The 17,043-nt window shown below is 38.5% G+C and overlaps 1 protein-coding gene across 5 annotated transcripts in view; it reads left to right on the top strand.

Annotated features, from left to right (window-relative positions):
- The first annotated feature begins 2,991 nt into the window (after positions 1-2,991).
- Positions 2,992-17,043, top strand: part of KBTBD12 (kelch repeat and BTB domain containing 12) — a 105,264-nt gene continuing 91,212 nt past the window's right edge. For 2 of the 5 annotated variants that reach the window (XM_037803164.1, XM_037803189.1), the window contains exons 1-3: positions 2,992-3,141; positions 4,149-4,231; positions 10,398-11,579. In XM_037803164.1, the coding sequence (XP_037659092.1) occupies positions 10,510-11,579 (1,070 nt within the window). In that variant the 5' untranslated portion in view covers positions 2,992-3,141; positions 4,149-4,231; positions 10,398-10,509. Of the gene's footprint in view, positions 3,142-4,148; positions 4,232-8,675; positions 8,785-10,397; positions 11,580-17,043 lie in introns of all 5 variants that reach the window. The other 3 variants (XM_037803182.1, XM_037803173.1, XM_037803177.1) reach the window with 3 other exon arrangements.

Here is a 17,043-nt window from a genome sequence, read left to right as displayed (position 1 = left end):
CACCTCAAGGTCCCCCCTTCCTTTGCACTTTCCCACTTTTTCTCTCAGTCATCCAAAGTCAGACCATCTGGTCTGCTAAGGACCTGAGCTAGGCTGTGGGAATGGGCAACTAAGCTGAACAGCATGCAGTTCTTGACCTCAGGAGCTCTCAGGCTTGGCAGAGGACATCTCTCAGGTATGTGCACATGGCTACGAACGAAGATCTGCAGGGAAAGCATCACACAGTGCCACAGGCATTCCAGGCTCTGAGCCCTTAGACTAGGGCCACCAGCAAGGACAAAAAACACAGGTAGTAACTTCTGGAACTTCTGCTTTCCCAAGCCCACTCGTGCTGAACCTGAAGCTGCAGGCTACTTAATACTATCTCCTCCCAACACACACACACACACACACACACACACATGCTCACCCAGAGAACAGGGATTGAGACGAAATGCACCCAGCTTGCACAGTCAACACTCAATTCAAGCCTCCCAGGCCCCAGACTTCTGTTCTTCTGCAATCATTTTTAGTGTCTTCTATCTGCTTGGTCCTAACCAATTCTCTATGAACCCTTCACCTCCCATACCCTTCCCCTGTGCTCTCTGGAATAGGCTCACTGCTCACAGATTTCCCCCCACCATTCCCCCAGTCCACTTTAGGATGCCACTTATCTTTGACCCTCTCAAGTGGTGGTGCTTTACTCTCTTACACCCCACAAACCTCAGGTTGAGGAGGTGGAAGTGGCAACCTGAATTCCAAGCCTCCAACGATCAAAGCTAGAAAGTGTAAAAGAAAAAATTTTAACTCAATTTCCTAGACTCCCTCCAAGTCAGGGTGCAGGTGTATGACCTAGTTTCTTGTTCATCAGAGGCAACCTCAGGAGACCTGGAGGTGGAAGTGGTGCTAGAAGAGTCCAGAAGGTGCTAGAAGAGTCTAGAAGGTGCTAGAAGAGTCAGAGTCTTTGGGCAAGCATTGATGGGAGACTCTGAGACAGTCATGGGAGAGTTTCTGGAGCAAATCCCCACCCCAGGGGCAGAGTAGTAGGTGGCAGTGTCATTTTCTGACTATGTTGCTCCAGGATCCATTGCCCCCAAAAGCATGACATCAAAGTCTGGTTCTGGGGAATTCTCAGACCAGCCAGATGGAATTCCACTGTCTGCAACTAATGGCTCTGACCCATTCATTTTTTCACTTACTCAGCAAGTATTTATTGAGCACCTACTTTGTGCCAGGCACTTTTCTAGGTGCTGGGAATACAGTCGTGAACAAAAGAGTTAAAATCCCTGCCCTCATGGAGCTTACATTTGGGAAGCAAGAGGCAGACAGACAATGGACAAAATAAGTAAAATTTATGGACACGTCTATGTGTGTATATGTATGTATGTATGTATGGGTAGATCAGTGTCAATGGGCCAGATCTACCATCTTGGTAAAATCTACCTGAAGGAATACAGAAAAACAATCCAACCTTTACAAGAAAGTGAAGGCTGAAAATGAAGCCTTGAGTGAAAAGGAAAGGGGAAAGACCACAAAAAGAGAGAGGAGAGAGAGAGAGATCATATAGGAAGGAGCAGCAAGTAGGAAAAGAGCAGTAAGTCATTGCTGGTTAAAGAAGTGTGTATTTACATACCCTAGAAACAAGAAGCATATTCCTTAAAAAAATTTGTGCTAAATTAGTATACTTGATAAATATTCAGTGAATTAATCTTCATTAATATCTTGGCAAATGGATTTTTTGATTATCAACTAAAATCAGTTAATGATAGAGGCCAGATTCTAACTTGTTTTACTGACCCCAAGCCCAAGCTCTTCACACCATATCACTTCCTCTGAAAACAAATGAAAGAAATGTAAATGATGTAATTAAATGGGAAATCAAACAGGGCCTTCAGAAACAGCTGAGAAAGACTCATTAGCTTCCCACCAACATCCTATAAAGGAAACCAGAAACCCATGAGTACAAACAGTTGTAGAAGGATCTAAATGGGCCAAGGGATGTTTATGGGAAAGGGAAAGAGGAGTTTCCCCCAAATAACTGTAAATATGTAAATGTAAGTACAACTATATGGAGAGGTTGACATGAACTCCTTTTAAATATTTTTTTCAGGGGCTTTACTTTCCAATACAAAATTTGTTTTGTTTTAAACTAGATGATCTAATAGATATTGTAGACATTCTGTAACACCAAACCCCTCAAGGGAAGTTTTCCCATCCCTTCCCGGTACCACAACGCTGAAGGCAGCTAACCGATCCTTTGCCAGGCTTCTAGAAAACCTCCCTCTCTGAGGGGCTTGGGGCTCCCAGATAGAGTTGCCAGGTGTAGCAAATAAAATCACAGGCCAAAACAAAGATACAAAACAAACAAACAAACAAATCAAAAACAGGACACCCAATTAAATGTGAATTAACCATGCAATATTTGGGACATACTTATACTAAAAATTTATTCATTGTTTATCTGAAATTCACATTTAATTGGGCATCTTGTATTTTATCTGGTAACCTTACCGCCAAGTCCCATTTAGACCACACAGGGTTTTTTTTGGTCGTTTTGCTTTTTTTCTTTTAAGCTTAAAACGGGAAGATGTGTCATTAAAAAAAAAAAAAAATCTGATTTCCGGATTCTTTTTTAAAATGTATCCTTGTCCCCTTAACCCCGCTCCGAATAGAGGGTTCCGTGGCCCCGGCACGCGAGGCAGAGCGGGAAAACTCCGCGCAGGCGCAGAGCTGTCCACGGGGGCAGCTGGGTTTTCCCGGGACCCCTGCTAAAGACCCCGCGCAGGCGCAGAGCGGCCCATGGGGGGCTGCAGTGTCGTGGCCCCGGGGCCCAAGCGGGAATACCCCGCGCAGGCGCAGAGCGGCCAACGGGCCGTCCGGGCCGCCTCAGGGCGAGCACCTGTCGCCTCAGAGAAGCGATGGCGCCGCCGCCAGCGCCCTCCCTGTCACTCCACAAGCCCTGGGTCGCCGCCCCTCCCTGCCGCCGTCTATTTATAGCGCTCAGCGGCCAGGACAGGCCCATATTGGGCAGTGTGAGCGCCGAGGGCCGAGGGAAGGGGCCTGGCTCCGGGCCGCTCACCCCGGGAGGGTCCCGCCGCCATCTCCCGCGGCCTCTGTGGAGCAGCGGGGCCGGCCACGTCCAGAGCCGGGAGCAGCAGCTTCGTAAGTAGAGGGGCCCGGGCCGAAGCCGTGTCTCAGCTTCTCAGGCCGGGGCCCTAGAGAAAGAACCCGGGCCTGGGGTCCCGAGCGCGGCCCCAGGGGGTTTCCCTTGGGTTCTCCTGCGGTCCGCCCCCTGTTCATCGGGTCTCAGCTGAGCAGGGGAATGCACTCGCCTCCTTCCTCTTAGCCCCAGCATTCACCTTCGAGGTCTTCATAGTATTATCGATCTCTGAAAATCGTCTCGCTGGTTTATTATTCCCCTCTCTCCCTTCCTGGACTGTAAGCCCATAAAGGTAGGGGTGCGTTCTGTCTTTCCATTCCTGGTTGTATTCCTAGAACCTGGAACAGTACCTGGCACATAAAAAGACTTCAGTAACGTTGGTGCCTTCCTGGGTAACTCTCTGAACTTTAAAGTGAAGAGAATAATTGCCCCTGCATCCCACTCCCCCAAACATATACATGATTCGTAAAGGAACCACTGAGCTATAATGTGTGTTAAAGCACTTTGAAAAGTATAAAGCACTGTGAGAACGTAAACCGTTGTCAACTCCTCAAAGGCAAAGACTAGAAAACTTGGCTTATCGTTGTCATCTGTGTGCCTGGCAGCTATTAAATGTTTAGTCAGCTGGGACGGATTATTACTATCAAATGAATCAGGCCTTTTTCTCTATTAGTGGGACAGAGTATATTTAGGGTTGTGGAGGTGTTCTAGGTCATTTTCCACTAGTGTCTGCAAGTGTAGGATTTGAACAAAATAGGGTATGAGGAAGTAATGGTTTAAACCATGAGTCACCAACTTAAATGGCCTTTGGATGACATAAGTGGGCAGGGGTGAGAAAAGCAATAGCATAAAAGGAATTATAAATGATGATAGACTTCATTCTGGGGACTGGGGAATTGAGAGTAGATGTCCTATCTGAGAGGCAGAGCAGCTGTCTACTCAGTTCCAACACACCGTTTCATGGGAATTAAGGACCATCTCCTCCATTGTGTTTTTTTTTTTTTTTCAGTAGATACTGGAATGTTTTGACTTTGCATGATGGCGCCTGATTTGCCAAAATAGTCCAGGAGCAGCCAACTTGTGATCTCTGGCGTAAGTAAAGTCAATACATGTCTTCACTGGCTTCCTGAGAATGGAGGCCAAATTCCAGGAAGCAGATGTTGACTGAATTAATTTTGAAGTTAGGGGTAAGATATGGATGTCACAGTGCATCAGGCGAGGAGCAAGGAAATCAGTAATTCTAGATGATTTATTTGGCTTAGACAAGAGGACAGCAACTTGAAGCATCAGGCATGACTTTCACATGTAGGAGGAAAATATCGTCAAATAGTAGTTTATTAACATATGTAAAAACTAAAAAAATAAAAGGTTATCTTGAACTTGCAATTTAGGTTAAGCAAATCGTTAATTTAATTGAACCAACACTATTCAGCAACTATTATATGCCGGGCATCATCACAGATAGATGGTAAGAATACAGAAATGATTAAGATTTAAGTCCTTTATTCTCAATATGCTCGTTATTGAAAGTGGAGGTAGGCATATGCCCAAGTAAGTTGCAATACCATTGGTGCAGTGAGTGCTGCATGCAAAGAAGGGCAGGGAAGGCTTTGCTGAGGAGTGATGTCTGAGCTGAAATTTTGAAGAGCCGATTATGTTTTTTTCATGTAGACAGTGGAGGAGGATATTTCAGGCTCAGAGAATAACGTATGTAAAGGCATGTATCTGTTAGGGAGAATTATCCTTGGTTCAGTGCTACTAGAAGATTAAATGTGCAAGGAAAGAAAGTCAGGAGATGAGGCAGGAAAAGTTGGTAGGTGCTGGAATGTAAAGGGCTTCCTAATGCCTGGATAAGGGGAAGTGTTGCTGAAAATAGATTTAGGATAATTTTTTTTTTATGTGGGATAATTTTATACATGGTAGTTACCAACTTACAAAAGGGTTTTGTTTTAAATATTGAAATTGGAACCTTATTTTCTGATATCGTAATGTTGACATTCTTAGGCTTCCCAAACAGTCTTGAAGGGGGTTTAAATAGGCTTTGAAATTTAGGAGCCCGGGTCCAAGGAATTTTACAGGTCTTCAGTCTTTTCATCTATGAAACTTAAGGCTTTGATGTTGATTAACTCTGTCATTTCATAATTGTGACCTACTCGTTATACTGGGCGTTTCTCTGGGGAAAAATGCACACCAGTTCAGGCATCCAATAATTTATTTTCCACAAAAGCAGAAGTAGGAATTGTTTCTGCTTTCCTCCCTCATGCAGACTGATGCCAGGAAAATTCAGGAGCATGGGAGGGCTCCAGCCACAGGTTTTCAAAGATAGGGACAGCAGTTCTCATTCAGATTGGATAAGGAGATTGTAACCTTTCTCTTTTCCAGTCACTCTTAAATTGGGCTTGATACACTCTGACACTTTAAAAAGAAAATTCATATTGTATCTATTTGTTATCTTTCTCTTTACATGTATCAGATGATGCCCAGACATGGTTTATTTACAGTGTGGATTTTTGAGATTCACCCATGTTGATACATATAGTTGTAGATCATTCATATTTTCCTGCTATATAATTTTCTCTTGAGTGAATATACTACATTTTATCTGTTCTCCTGTTAGTGGACATTTAAACTGTTCCCAATTTTTTTGCTAGTTCAAACAGTGCCGCTATGAATTTGAACTAGTATTAACTTCAGCAGAACATGGAGAGTCTTTATAGAGAAGAAGGTCTAGTCGTGTATCAATCATTATTTAAAAAAAGTAGTAACTTTAAAGATAATATAAAGATTATGAAATTAAACATCATAAAATCAAAACATTGGCAGTTTAATTAAATTTTTTCACTATGTGCTTATAGCTATCCATTTCTCAAAAATTTATAGTGGTCCGTTTCTCAAAACTAAGTATAATGGACATGGGTATAACCACATTTTTGATATGCAAAGTAATTAGGCTTTATTCTTGTGATTAATATTTATCTTTGGTACTTGTTTTATTCTCCACTATTATGGGTATTATTAATATGAATGCACCAGTTCAGTTTTCTATACATTACAACAGAGAGTAACTTTCTCTTGATATCATTGAGAACATTTATACAATTTTATTTTGCTGATGAAAGGAGAATACCCTCTCTGTCCTTATTACAAGAAAAAGTTGCTGTCAGCTGTCTTTTATTTGGGCTGTGTCTCTACCCACAAATGGCTTCTATTTGTACCTAAACATTTTTATTATTTAAAAATTGTTTATCCTGCTTCAGCTTTACCAAACTCATTTTACCAATTAAATTACATATTGTAGATGTGTGGCCTCATGTAGTCCTCCCAACTATTCCTGTATAGTTCTCAAAACTAATCCGAGGTGAGAAAACTGAAACTTGTTTATGCCACTAGATAATGGAGCAAAGATTCAAACCCAGGCATCAGAAACCTAGGCCAAAGCCCATGTTTCTAACCTCTGAGCTATGCTATGCTACACCACTGTGAACTACTTAATAAAATTTTCTATTTATTGAGGAATTGGATGCCAAGGACTTGATCCAATTTATATACATTATTTCCATTTTAAAGATTTAGACAGCAAGGTTTAGAAAGGTTTAATAATTTTGTTAGGATTATAACAAATAAGTAGCTAAACTGGGATTCAAACCCAGGGCTATATCACCACAAAGCCTCTGTCTGCCATTCCAGTATCTTCTGTGCACCGTGTATGTACAAGAAATAATGCTGAGAATGTTTTCTGAAGTCTAATTTAACTATCTAGGTGTTTCCCAGGATTTCCATCAGTAAATACATGTACTCTGTAAATCCATAGCAATTAGAGCAGCTTTCAGGAGTTGTATAAAAGACAATTGGAAAGAAGGGAAACTTAAAATCTGTGACTATTTAAAATATCTATGAGTATTTAAAAACTTGATAATAAATTTTTCTACAGAATGTATGAAACTGATTTCTATCTTAAAAGTATTTTCTTTTACTATTTCTTTTATATTTCTTTTATTTTCTATCAAAAAGTTTTTTTTTTTGTTTTGTTTTGTTTTGTTTTGTTTTGTTTTTGTCACAATGTTTGGGATAGACAAGTTGCATTCCAGTATACTATTTATTTAAGAAACTGATTTATTTGGGGGAACTTTCCTGGGGGCAACCAAATGTACTTTTTACAACACGAATCTTATCATACCCTTCTTAAAAGTCTTTAGCTGTAATTAAACAGAGACATGGAGATTAGACACACAAAGAATATTGTCCTACATGTAATCTATAAAATGGAATTATTTATAGTACCGGAATAAGGATTGGCAACTTGTTGCCAGTTTTTGAATAGCCCACAAGCTGAGAATGGATTTTATATTTTTTAATGGCTTTAAAAGTCAGAAGAAGACTATTTCATGATACGTGAAAATATGTGAAATTAAAGTATCAATATCCATAAATAAAGTTTTATTGGAACACAGCTACTCTCATTTGTTTACACATTGTCTTTGGATACTTTTGCACTACAAGAGCAGAGTTGAGTTATTTTGACAGAGATCGTACAGCCTGCAAAGCTTAAAAGATTTTCTGTCTGGCCCTAGTTTGCCAACCCTTGCACTAGAGGGGGTGTAAGAATGCAGACTTTGGAGTCAGACAGACTGGGTTTGAAACTCAGTTCCTTCACCTGGGAAATGCTATGACCATTTAATAAGAAGTGGTAAAATCAAAAGAATGACTTAGTGATTGCTGCCTTTTATCAAGGAGAAATGAGGATAAGTAAAGGGTTTTATGGTTCTTTTACTTGAGAAGGCAATAATAGTATTTAAGAATACGAAAGTGAAATTTTATATGATATATAATTACATTTACCTTAGGCAATCTTTTTACAAAATTTTTGCATATACAACTTATATTAGTAAAGACAATTTCAAATGACAGCAATCGCAATTTAAACTAGCTTGAACAATAAATAAAAGTAATGTTTGTCTCTCATGACTGAAAATACAGATAAAAGGCACGTTTCAAACTCCATTGCTTTACATTCTCTGCCTTCATCCCTATATGGGCTTTGTCCTCATGCTGACTTCCCTCCTGATGGGGACATGACTTCCACAGTTCCAGACCTCCCATCTGTGCACAGCTCTGTCCAAAAGGACATCCCCAACCACTGAACCAGAGATGTGGGCTTCACTCTGAACAGGCTCATCTCAGGGCTCATCCCCGTCCTGAACCAGTCACAGTGGTGAGGGCTATGGGAGTCAGTCCCACCCCAGCTACACCAAGGGTGTGCACATTGGATGCTGGGGGAAGCCCGACATTGTCCCCTAGAAAGTGGGCTCGTAATGTGTTTATAGAGAAGACATGTTAATAGCTCATAATTCATAATTCATTGGTTATTCCATGTTTAAACTCTGAAACTAATGGCACCTGTGTTTTTACTAAAAGAAAAGAGCCTTTATGGCAGAAGGTCCAGTAAGGTTAATTTGTTTCCTACCTCAAAGATAGAAAATCTTAGAGTTGCAATCATAGCATCTGGGTCCCCAGCAACTCATTTCTTTTCTAGCAGCACCAGGATCAGCACTTTGGGAACAGGAACTGAGTCTGAACTGCCTGCAGTGTGTTAAATCCAGCAGTCCTACCTGGAAGCTATGTTTGACATTTCTAGCCCTGTGAATGTTGGTATCCTTTGAGGGATTCTTGAATATCATATGAATAGAAAAAAGAAAACGTTAAATATTTATTTCCTTATGAAAATGTTGTTTTCCAGTTCACAGAAACAGCTATCATTTATAAAGTTGATTGATGTGTTTATGTATAAATAAGCTTAAATAAAAAATGTGATTTGGGCTAGTCATGGTGCATTGTAGGAAGGTTCAGAAATATAATGACCTCTTAATTACCCATAATTGAATTAGATTTTTGTAAAAATCCAGAACAAAAGCAAAAAGCAGAGGTTAACTTTTAACCTGCAAGTCCTCACAAAGTTATAAAGTTTCTGTTGAAATAAAACTTGAGCTCTTAATGCCAGAAAATCCATCAAGGAGGGTTTTATTCCTATTTCAAATATACAAATTTTAAGATGGCTGGTTTTATAATTCCACACACTTCAGTATAGTGCTTCTTAATTCTTATAGTTGCCATTATATTAAACATTTCTATCATGCGTAAAACAAACTTTTAACTTCTGAATTCTAAAAAAAAAGCCGTTTCTCATCGAGACATAAAATTTCTAACACATAGTCCCTTTACAGCTGACAAATTTTGCTTTCACTTTATTGAAATTATCACCTTCTCTTCTTTCTAATACTAACTTTTCTAACATCAGCATTGATTCTTATTGCCTTAAAGCCAAGTAAGAACTAGAAAGGGTGACAGAAACTTGAGGTTGACAGAAACATTAAGGTTTTTGACTCTAAGAATGTCCTTTTAAAATCAAAACAAAGTAACTTTCTTGAAACATCCTGTTTCCAATCTTCTGGGGAAGGTGAGAGTAAAACAACTAGCTTAAAGAGACTTTTATTTAGACTAGTGCTTTTTAAGGTGAAAACTGATTCAGTCTCTGCTTTTATGAAATAGGGACAAAGGGAAGCTGAGCGTTGAGGGAGGATCGAGAAACTGGGTGGCTTTCATGCAGTTTCTATGGTTAGGACAATTTAGTTGTGAGTTTCAAGTATTGTGAATTCTTAGGTCAGCCTATATTTGGTTGTTTTCCAGAGCCCAAAAGAAATGACCTATGCATTTTCCACTGTTCTGAATTATTTGTCCCAAAGTGAAGTTTGAGTGGGATTTTAGTGGCCATTTTTTTTTTTTTCAGCCTTCTCACTCTACTTCCAGATAACAGCCATCATGTCCCCAGTCATGGTTTTGTGGATTGGCCATTATAACCTTTGGGTGCATTTGGAGTGATAATGCTGCATCTCCTCACAGAGAATATTACCTAATGCCCCTGTGCCATCTGTCTACTGGTCAGCTGTATTTGGTAACTGGAAATGGAATTATAAAATGTGCCCACCTAATCACTTCTCTCTTCCTTCCCCTTTGGAGGGAAGACTACTTTCCAGTCCTAGAAAAATCTCTTCTTCTGATTAGGAAAATGCCGTATCAGTGGTTAATAATTTGCTGTTTATACAATTAAAGACATTATTTTTAGATACCAAAATAGTCACCTTAAAGTTAAACTGTTATGTGTGGAATGAATAATGATAAAGACTTCTTAGAACTAATGCTGCATATCTAAATTGTAGAGAATTTTTTCTTAAAAGAAAACTGCTTCTGTTCTTTCCCTCAGGAATGTTACGTGACATCTCTGTTGCTTTGTGAGTAATCAGACATGCAAATAACCCCTCAGAAATCAAGCTAAATTTAAAGAAGGCTTACTTAGAAATTTTTGAGAGTGTGTCATGGAGTGCAAGAGTGAGGGAAAAGAAAAATACCAACATAGCTTGAATTTACTTAGTAAAATTAAGAACATGAAAGAATTAGCAGAAATGATTGATGTGATTCTCATAGCAGAAGGGGAGAAATTTCCTTGCCACAGACTGGTCCTGGCTGCATTTAGCCCTTATTTCAAAGCTATGTTCACCTGTGGACTACTTGAATGTACTCAAAGGGAGGTCATACTCCATGATATCACAGCAGAAAGTGTGTCAGTGGTGTTAAATTACATGTACAACGCAGTTTTGGAGATCAATAATGCCAATGTACAGACTGTAGCTATGGCTGCCTATTTCATGCAGATGGAAGAAGTCTTCTGTGTGTGTCAGAAGTATATGATGGACCACATGGATGCTTCCAATTGTGTGGGTATCTATTATTTTGCAAAGCAGATTGGAGCTGAAGATTTATCTGATCAATCAAAGAAATATTTATATCAGCACTTTGCTGAGGTGAGCTTACATGAAGAAATACTGGAAACTGAAGTGCACCAACTTCTGATGCTTATTAAATCAGATGATCTTAACATATCCAGAGAAGAGAGCATTCTGGACTTGGTTTTGAGATGGGTGAATCATAACAAAGAATTGCGCACAGAGCATCTTGTTGAGCTTCTGAAGCAAGTCAGATTGGAACTTATAAATCCTTCCTTTTTAAGACAAGCCCTAAAAAGAAACACAATGCTTCTGTGCTGTGCAGATTGCATTGACATAATTCAAAATGCTTTCAAAGCCATCAAGACACCCCAGCAGCATTCTCTAAATCTTCGTTATGGCATGGAGACTACCAGTCTTCTGCTTTGCATTGGCAACAATTCTTCAGGAATCAGGTCAAGACATAGGAACTATGGAGATGCCAGTTTTTGTTATGATCCCTCATCATGCAAGACCTATTTCATCTCATCTCCGAAGTATGGGGAGGGCTTAGGAACCGTGTGTACTGGTGTTGTCATGGAAAACAACACTATAATTGTGGCTGGAGAAGCAAGTGCCTCTAAACTCTCTAGACAAAAGAACAAGAATGTTGAAATCTATAGGTATGTATTTGACAGTGAATTTCTAAATTTGCTTTAATTGTCATGCTTTGACATTAAAAACAATACAAGAAAATACTGTTGAAAGAGTGGTCACATCTTAAGTAATATGTAGTCAAAATTACCCTGTAAGTCTCCCATAAAGAATAGTGTTCAGAACATAGTTTTGGGTAAACATGTATTTAAAATCCTAACCGTATAGTAAAATAGCATATATATATAATTCATAATGAAATCACCCACATATTAAAATTATTTTTCTATCCCTTTAATTGATGAGAAATAAAGTTGAATTTGGTAAGTTAAATGTGTGTATGTATGTTATGATTTCATTGTTTTATTATCTTTCATTATTTATCCATATGTTGACATATTACATAGCTTTGTTTTTAAAGAGCCTGATAGCATTTTTAACGAGATAGAAAAGTTTATTTATATGGTCTCCTCTAAACTCATTTTTATTTCATAATTCTGAGTAATTAGTCATTTTTTTCTTGACCAAAAATTACTAGTCATCTGTCACTTTTCAGTGTGTATCCTTAAATTGTGGATCTTTCCTAAACCTGCAGTATTACCAAATGTGTGTAGTCTAAGAATACTTCCATCTTAGAATGGTGGGAGGAGAACAAGAATGTCTGCTAAGAAGTGGTATATCATCTAGGTCTTGTTTTGTGAGAACACATTTATTTACTCAGAAAATATTCAACAGTTAAATATAATAAATGTGCAAATAGAATAATTACTAGATAGTAAAAATGTCCTTCAACATCCACACCATCTCAGCCTTCAGTTCCCTCTTACCAAAGTTTGTTCAGACTTTTCGGTCAGTGTACCGGTTTGAGTGTATTGTGTCCCCCAAATGCCATTATCTTTGTGGTCTTGTGTGGGGCAGAAGTTTTGGTGCTGGTTGGATTTGCTTGGAGTGTGCCCCACCCAGCTGTCGGTGATAATTTTGATGAGATGTTCCCATGGAGGTGTGGCCCCGCCCATTCAGGGTGGGCCTTGATCGGTGGAGCTATATAAATGAGCTGACTCAGAGAGAGGAAACGAGTGCAGCTGGGAGTGATGTTTTGAAGAGGAGCAAGCTTGCTAGAGAGGAACGTCCTGGGAGAAAGCCGTTTTGAGGCCGGAGCTTTGGAGCAGACGCCAGCTGCCTTCCTAGCTAGCAGAGGTTTTCCGGACGCCATTGGCCATCCTCCGGTGAAGGTACCCGATTGCTGAGGTGTTACCTTGTACGCTTTGTGGCCTTAAGACTGTAACTGTGTAGTGAAATAAACCCCCGTTTTATAAAAGCCTATCCATCTCTGGTGTTTTGCATTCTCCAGCATTAGCAAACTAAAACAGTCAGAAAGTAATTCTTCCTGACAGTGAAAATGAAGCAAAGGAAGAATTATGAGGTGCAATATTTTTCGGTCGTTTCTTAGCATTATATTATCAGTTTCAAGCTATAGGCCTTTCCCTTTTATACTTTGAAGACATGTCTAATATCCCCAAGTAGTGAGGGGGTGGAAATGCAGAACCCTGGATGAGGGACCTGGACCTAATACACATGGCAGAGCATGTTGCTGAGCAGCCAAAACAGCCTTCTTCAAAATTGTCAGGTATAGACTACGGCACGAGGATATGAAATCTTTACAGGAAGAAGCAGCTTTGGCTTTCCTGACCTGGTTTCTATGGTCCATGACACTTGTTTTACACTTGCTTTTTGTGAGGTGCCCTTCTTTCCACTTTAGCCCCTTCTGCAAGTACCTCGTATTCTTTAAATAGCTCTTTTTCTTCCTCATCAAGATGGTCCACAATTCTGCCATCAGAATTTATTTTTAAAAACAGTCCAGCCCTGTCAAAGTATCTTTCTATTCTGATCGTCAGATACCTTTCCTCTTAGCATTTTTTTGAAAGCCTGATGTCATTTCTTAATGGCTTATATCTAGTTATATACTTAGCATGTTTCCCTTCTTATATATCTTGAACTCAACCAGGGTTCCCCTCATCAACCACTTCCTCCATATTGGTCAGAATTAGGGTAAAAGTATCAGTTACATTCATCATTTCCCCCACAATAATGAAATTTTCAGCAAGGCAAAACAACTTGTACCTTCTTAGAATAACTTGTACCTTCTTCCCCAGAGGTAACTTCTGACCCTCAGGCCTGACAGGGAAGTTGGAAATTATCTGGAGCATTGGTTTGGACTCAGATAAGACTTCCATCAGATTCTGAATAGATAAAATCTAGCACTACTGAAGGTCACTTTAGTTCCAGTTTTATGATACGTGTGAGAAATGTATCATCCTGTGGTACATGCCTTCAATATTATTTCTGTTTCTTATCCCTTTTATCTCTGTCCAGATGCTCTTCAGTTTGCCTCTGCTCTCTAGTTCATAGATTTCCATGCATATATTCTTTTCTTGACTTGAAACAGGAAATAGAATAGTGCTCTAGGAGGTAATTTCTTTTTTAGAAAGGTACACCTTTATCTTTCTCTTACTCTTAGCCGTCACACTGATATACAAACAGCTGAAGATATGTGTTGTCTTTAAACTGTCAACTTCTTTATACATTGTTTTCATCACTTTTGTTTTCTTTTTTTATGTCATCCATTTTTCTTCAGAATAACAAGCTTTACAGGTTTCAAAACTTTCTCTCCCCATTTTCAGTTCAAAATGATAAAATAAAAATCAGATTAGCATGTCATCCGGCAGATATGTACTTCCCAACCTCATTGGGATGTATTTTGTCCCTGACCTATTTTCTTAAACCATGTCTCAGAGAACCAAAATATGTTTTAGTTCTATCCATTTATCTGTTCAGTTCGGTTTACTTAAGTAGCCCCTGTTACTGGACAAACATCTAATAGTCCTTTCACTTCTAAAATCCAGTACCATTAAAAATAGTGGTGAACATATCACCTTTGATTCTAGAGACTTTGGTTTCCTGTCTAAAATTACACTGTAGAAGACAGCTATCATAAGGTTGGATAGATTTCTGCATTCAGTTTGTGACAAACCAGACATGCCCTCAGGAAATGAGTGTACTTTCCAACTTCCCTGTCAGGCCTGAGGTCAGAAGTTATCCCTGGGGAAGAAGGTACAAGTTGTCCTAAAACAACAGAAGTTTCCTATATGTAACTTACTGTCAAATGCTTGAAGCAAAATCAGTAGTCTGTACTTTAAAAACTGTACTCGCAAAACACAAATATAATTTCATTTGTTTCCAAATATTACAGTCTTTGTTCTTATTTTCCATATTTTCCTAATTTTTGTTTAGTTTTATTTTAGTTTTGAATTCCAGGTACACTTCCTGGGTTTTCTGGGACAGAACTGATTTTCACATATTTTATCCCATTGTCCACAGAAATATTTTTGTTCTTCTCAGACTAATCATGTATGAAGAAAACAGACTTACAATTTTCATATTCAAGACCAAGGAAAACCACACTCTTAACTAAATGGCTAAATAATGACACACAGACACATACATGCATTATGTATACACACATTATGTATATATGTATGTGTATGTGTGTATATACATGGATATCCATTATATGCGGATACACACACACACACACACACACACACAATTGCACACATACACACAGATACTCAGTTAATGCATTAGATTCTAGGAAGCATGTGAGACCAAATTCCCTCATGCCCCTGTCTCTCAGGACTTTTCTTGATATACGAATATAGCTGTTCATGGAACACATTACTGTACCTGTTAGATTGAAAATATATGTTAAATGCCCAGCAGACATTAACAGGTGGGTTTTTTTTTTACAGTGCTCTGACTTCAGTTTGCGTTTTCTGTTTTAAGCCAGTTAGAACAACAATTCTTAAAACCCTAGTTTTGAGAAAGAGGAGTGAGGGAGGCAAGGGGGAGGAGGGAATTAACAAGGAGCACAAGGAGACTTTAGGAGGATGTATTTATTTTCTTGACCATGGTTGATAGTTTCACAAATGTATACCTGTGTCAAGTTACCAAATTATACATTTTAAATATATACACTTTGCTGTATGTCAATTATGACTCAGTAGAGCTGTTAAAAGATAATAAAATACATGGCAAGTCCTTCACAAAACAAGTTTAAAAATCACTTCAAAGTTTTAGAGGATATGCATTAGAATGTCATATAATAAACATAAATAAAAAATTATTCTGTAGTCCTCTGACCAGTAGCTTAAATCAGTTTTACCATAATTAAAATCCAAATTCCTGATTTTTGAGCACCTACATTCCAGACACTATTGTAACAACCAAAAAATCTGTTTGAACAGATTTTTATTCTGATCACTCACCTAGCTGAACAATCTTGAGTCCAGCGAAATTAAGAAAGTTGCCTAACTCACAGCTGAAATAAAACCTAAGTATTGGCCCTCAATTCCACTATAATTTGCAGTCTTTAGAAGTGCCTTCTAATAGGTTTTAATCTGCATGTTGAGATGTTTGAATTGAAATTCTTCTATTGAAGAATTGAAGGTAATAAATGTGTTACTGTCATAACAAATGTTTTAGATTTATAAAGTACATGTGCTATGAATTAAATGTGTGTTTATATTTAGAAATTCATCTTTAACCTCCCAATGTACATACCCCCAGAATGTATGTTTGCCCTAATTTTACATAGGAGAGAATAAGCTACAGAGCTGGAATTAGAAGCGGTGCGCCCTTACTCCTAATTCAAGGCTCTATTAACTTTGTTGATACACAAAGGACAAGTTCAGATCACTCCTCTGCAACAAAATAAAAAGAGCAGTGCACTAGGAACAGAGAAATCTGTTTCCTATTTACTTACTAGCCGCAGTCACAATTCTGACTCTCATCTGATCATTCACCTGTAAAATTGGAAATATCACCTGCCCTGCCTTCTTCACAAGGTATGGTAAGGTTCAAATGAATTGATCTTTCAAAAACTGTAAGAGCTAAGTAGATGTAGAGTATTATGAATAAAACATACCTTTCACGTAAAAAAAAAAAAAAAAACCCTAGGTATCTTGCATCATCCCACTACATAGCTCTGAATTGAGATATTTTCAGATCCTCTACTTAAAACTGTTATATTCTTTAATGTAGTAGTAAAGGGATATGTCTAGTCAGAATAAGATGTTTTTCTATTTTTGCTTACTTATATTCTTCTTTTATGGTAAAATTATAAATGTTTTGCTGAAAGACTGTCTCATTTGTTCTTGATTTTCTTTCCCAGAATTAGAAAATGAAGACTATATTCTTGGATACTCTATACTTTTCATATATGTTATTTTCCTAGAATTCTTCAGTTAGATGTGGTTAATCTTTTTTAAGCAACAACAAAACTGTACCAGTACCTTGCATTAATGTTTTTTCCTCTCCGATTAGTAGAACCAGATCACATTGTTTTTATTGGGGGAAAAAAAACAAACTTGCATGTTTCTTGGGTAAGTTGTTTTCTTGTTAATGCTAAGCCCGGGTTCTCTCTGTTCATTTTCA

This window comes from Choloepus didactylus, chromosome 1 (assembly GCF_015220235.1).
Source record: "Choloepus didactylus isolate mChoDid1 chromosome 1, mChoDid1.pri, whole genome shotgun sequence".
Classification (NCBI taxonomy): Eukaryota; Metazoa; Chordata; class Mammalia; order Pilosa; family Megalonychidae; genus Choloepus; species Choloepus didactylus.
Note: the sequence above shows the minus strand (reverse complement) of the source record. Positions and strands in the feature narration are given on the sequence as shown.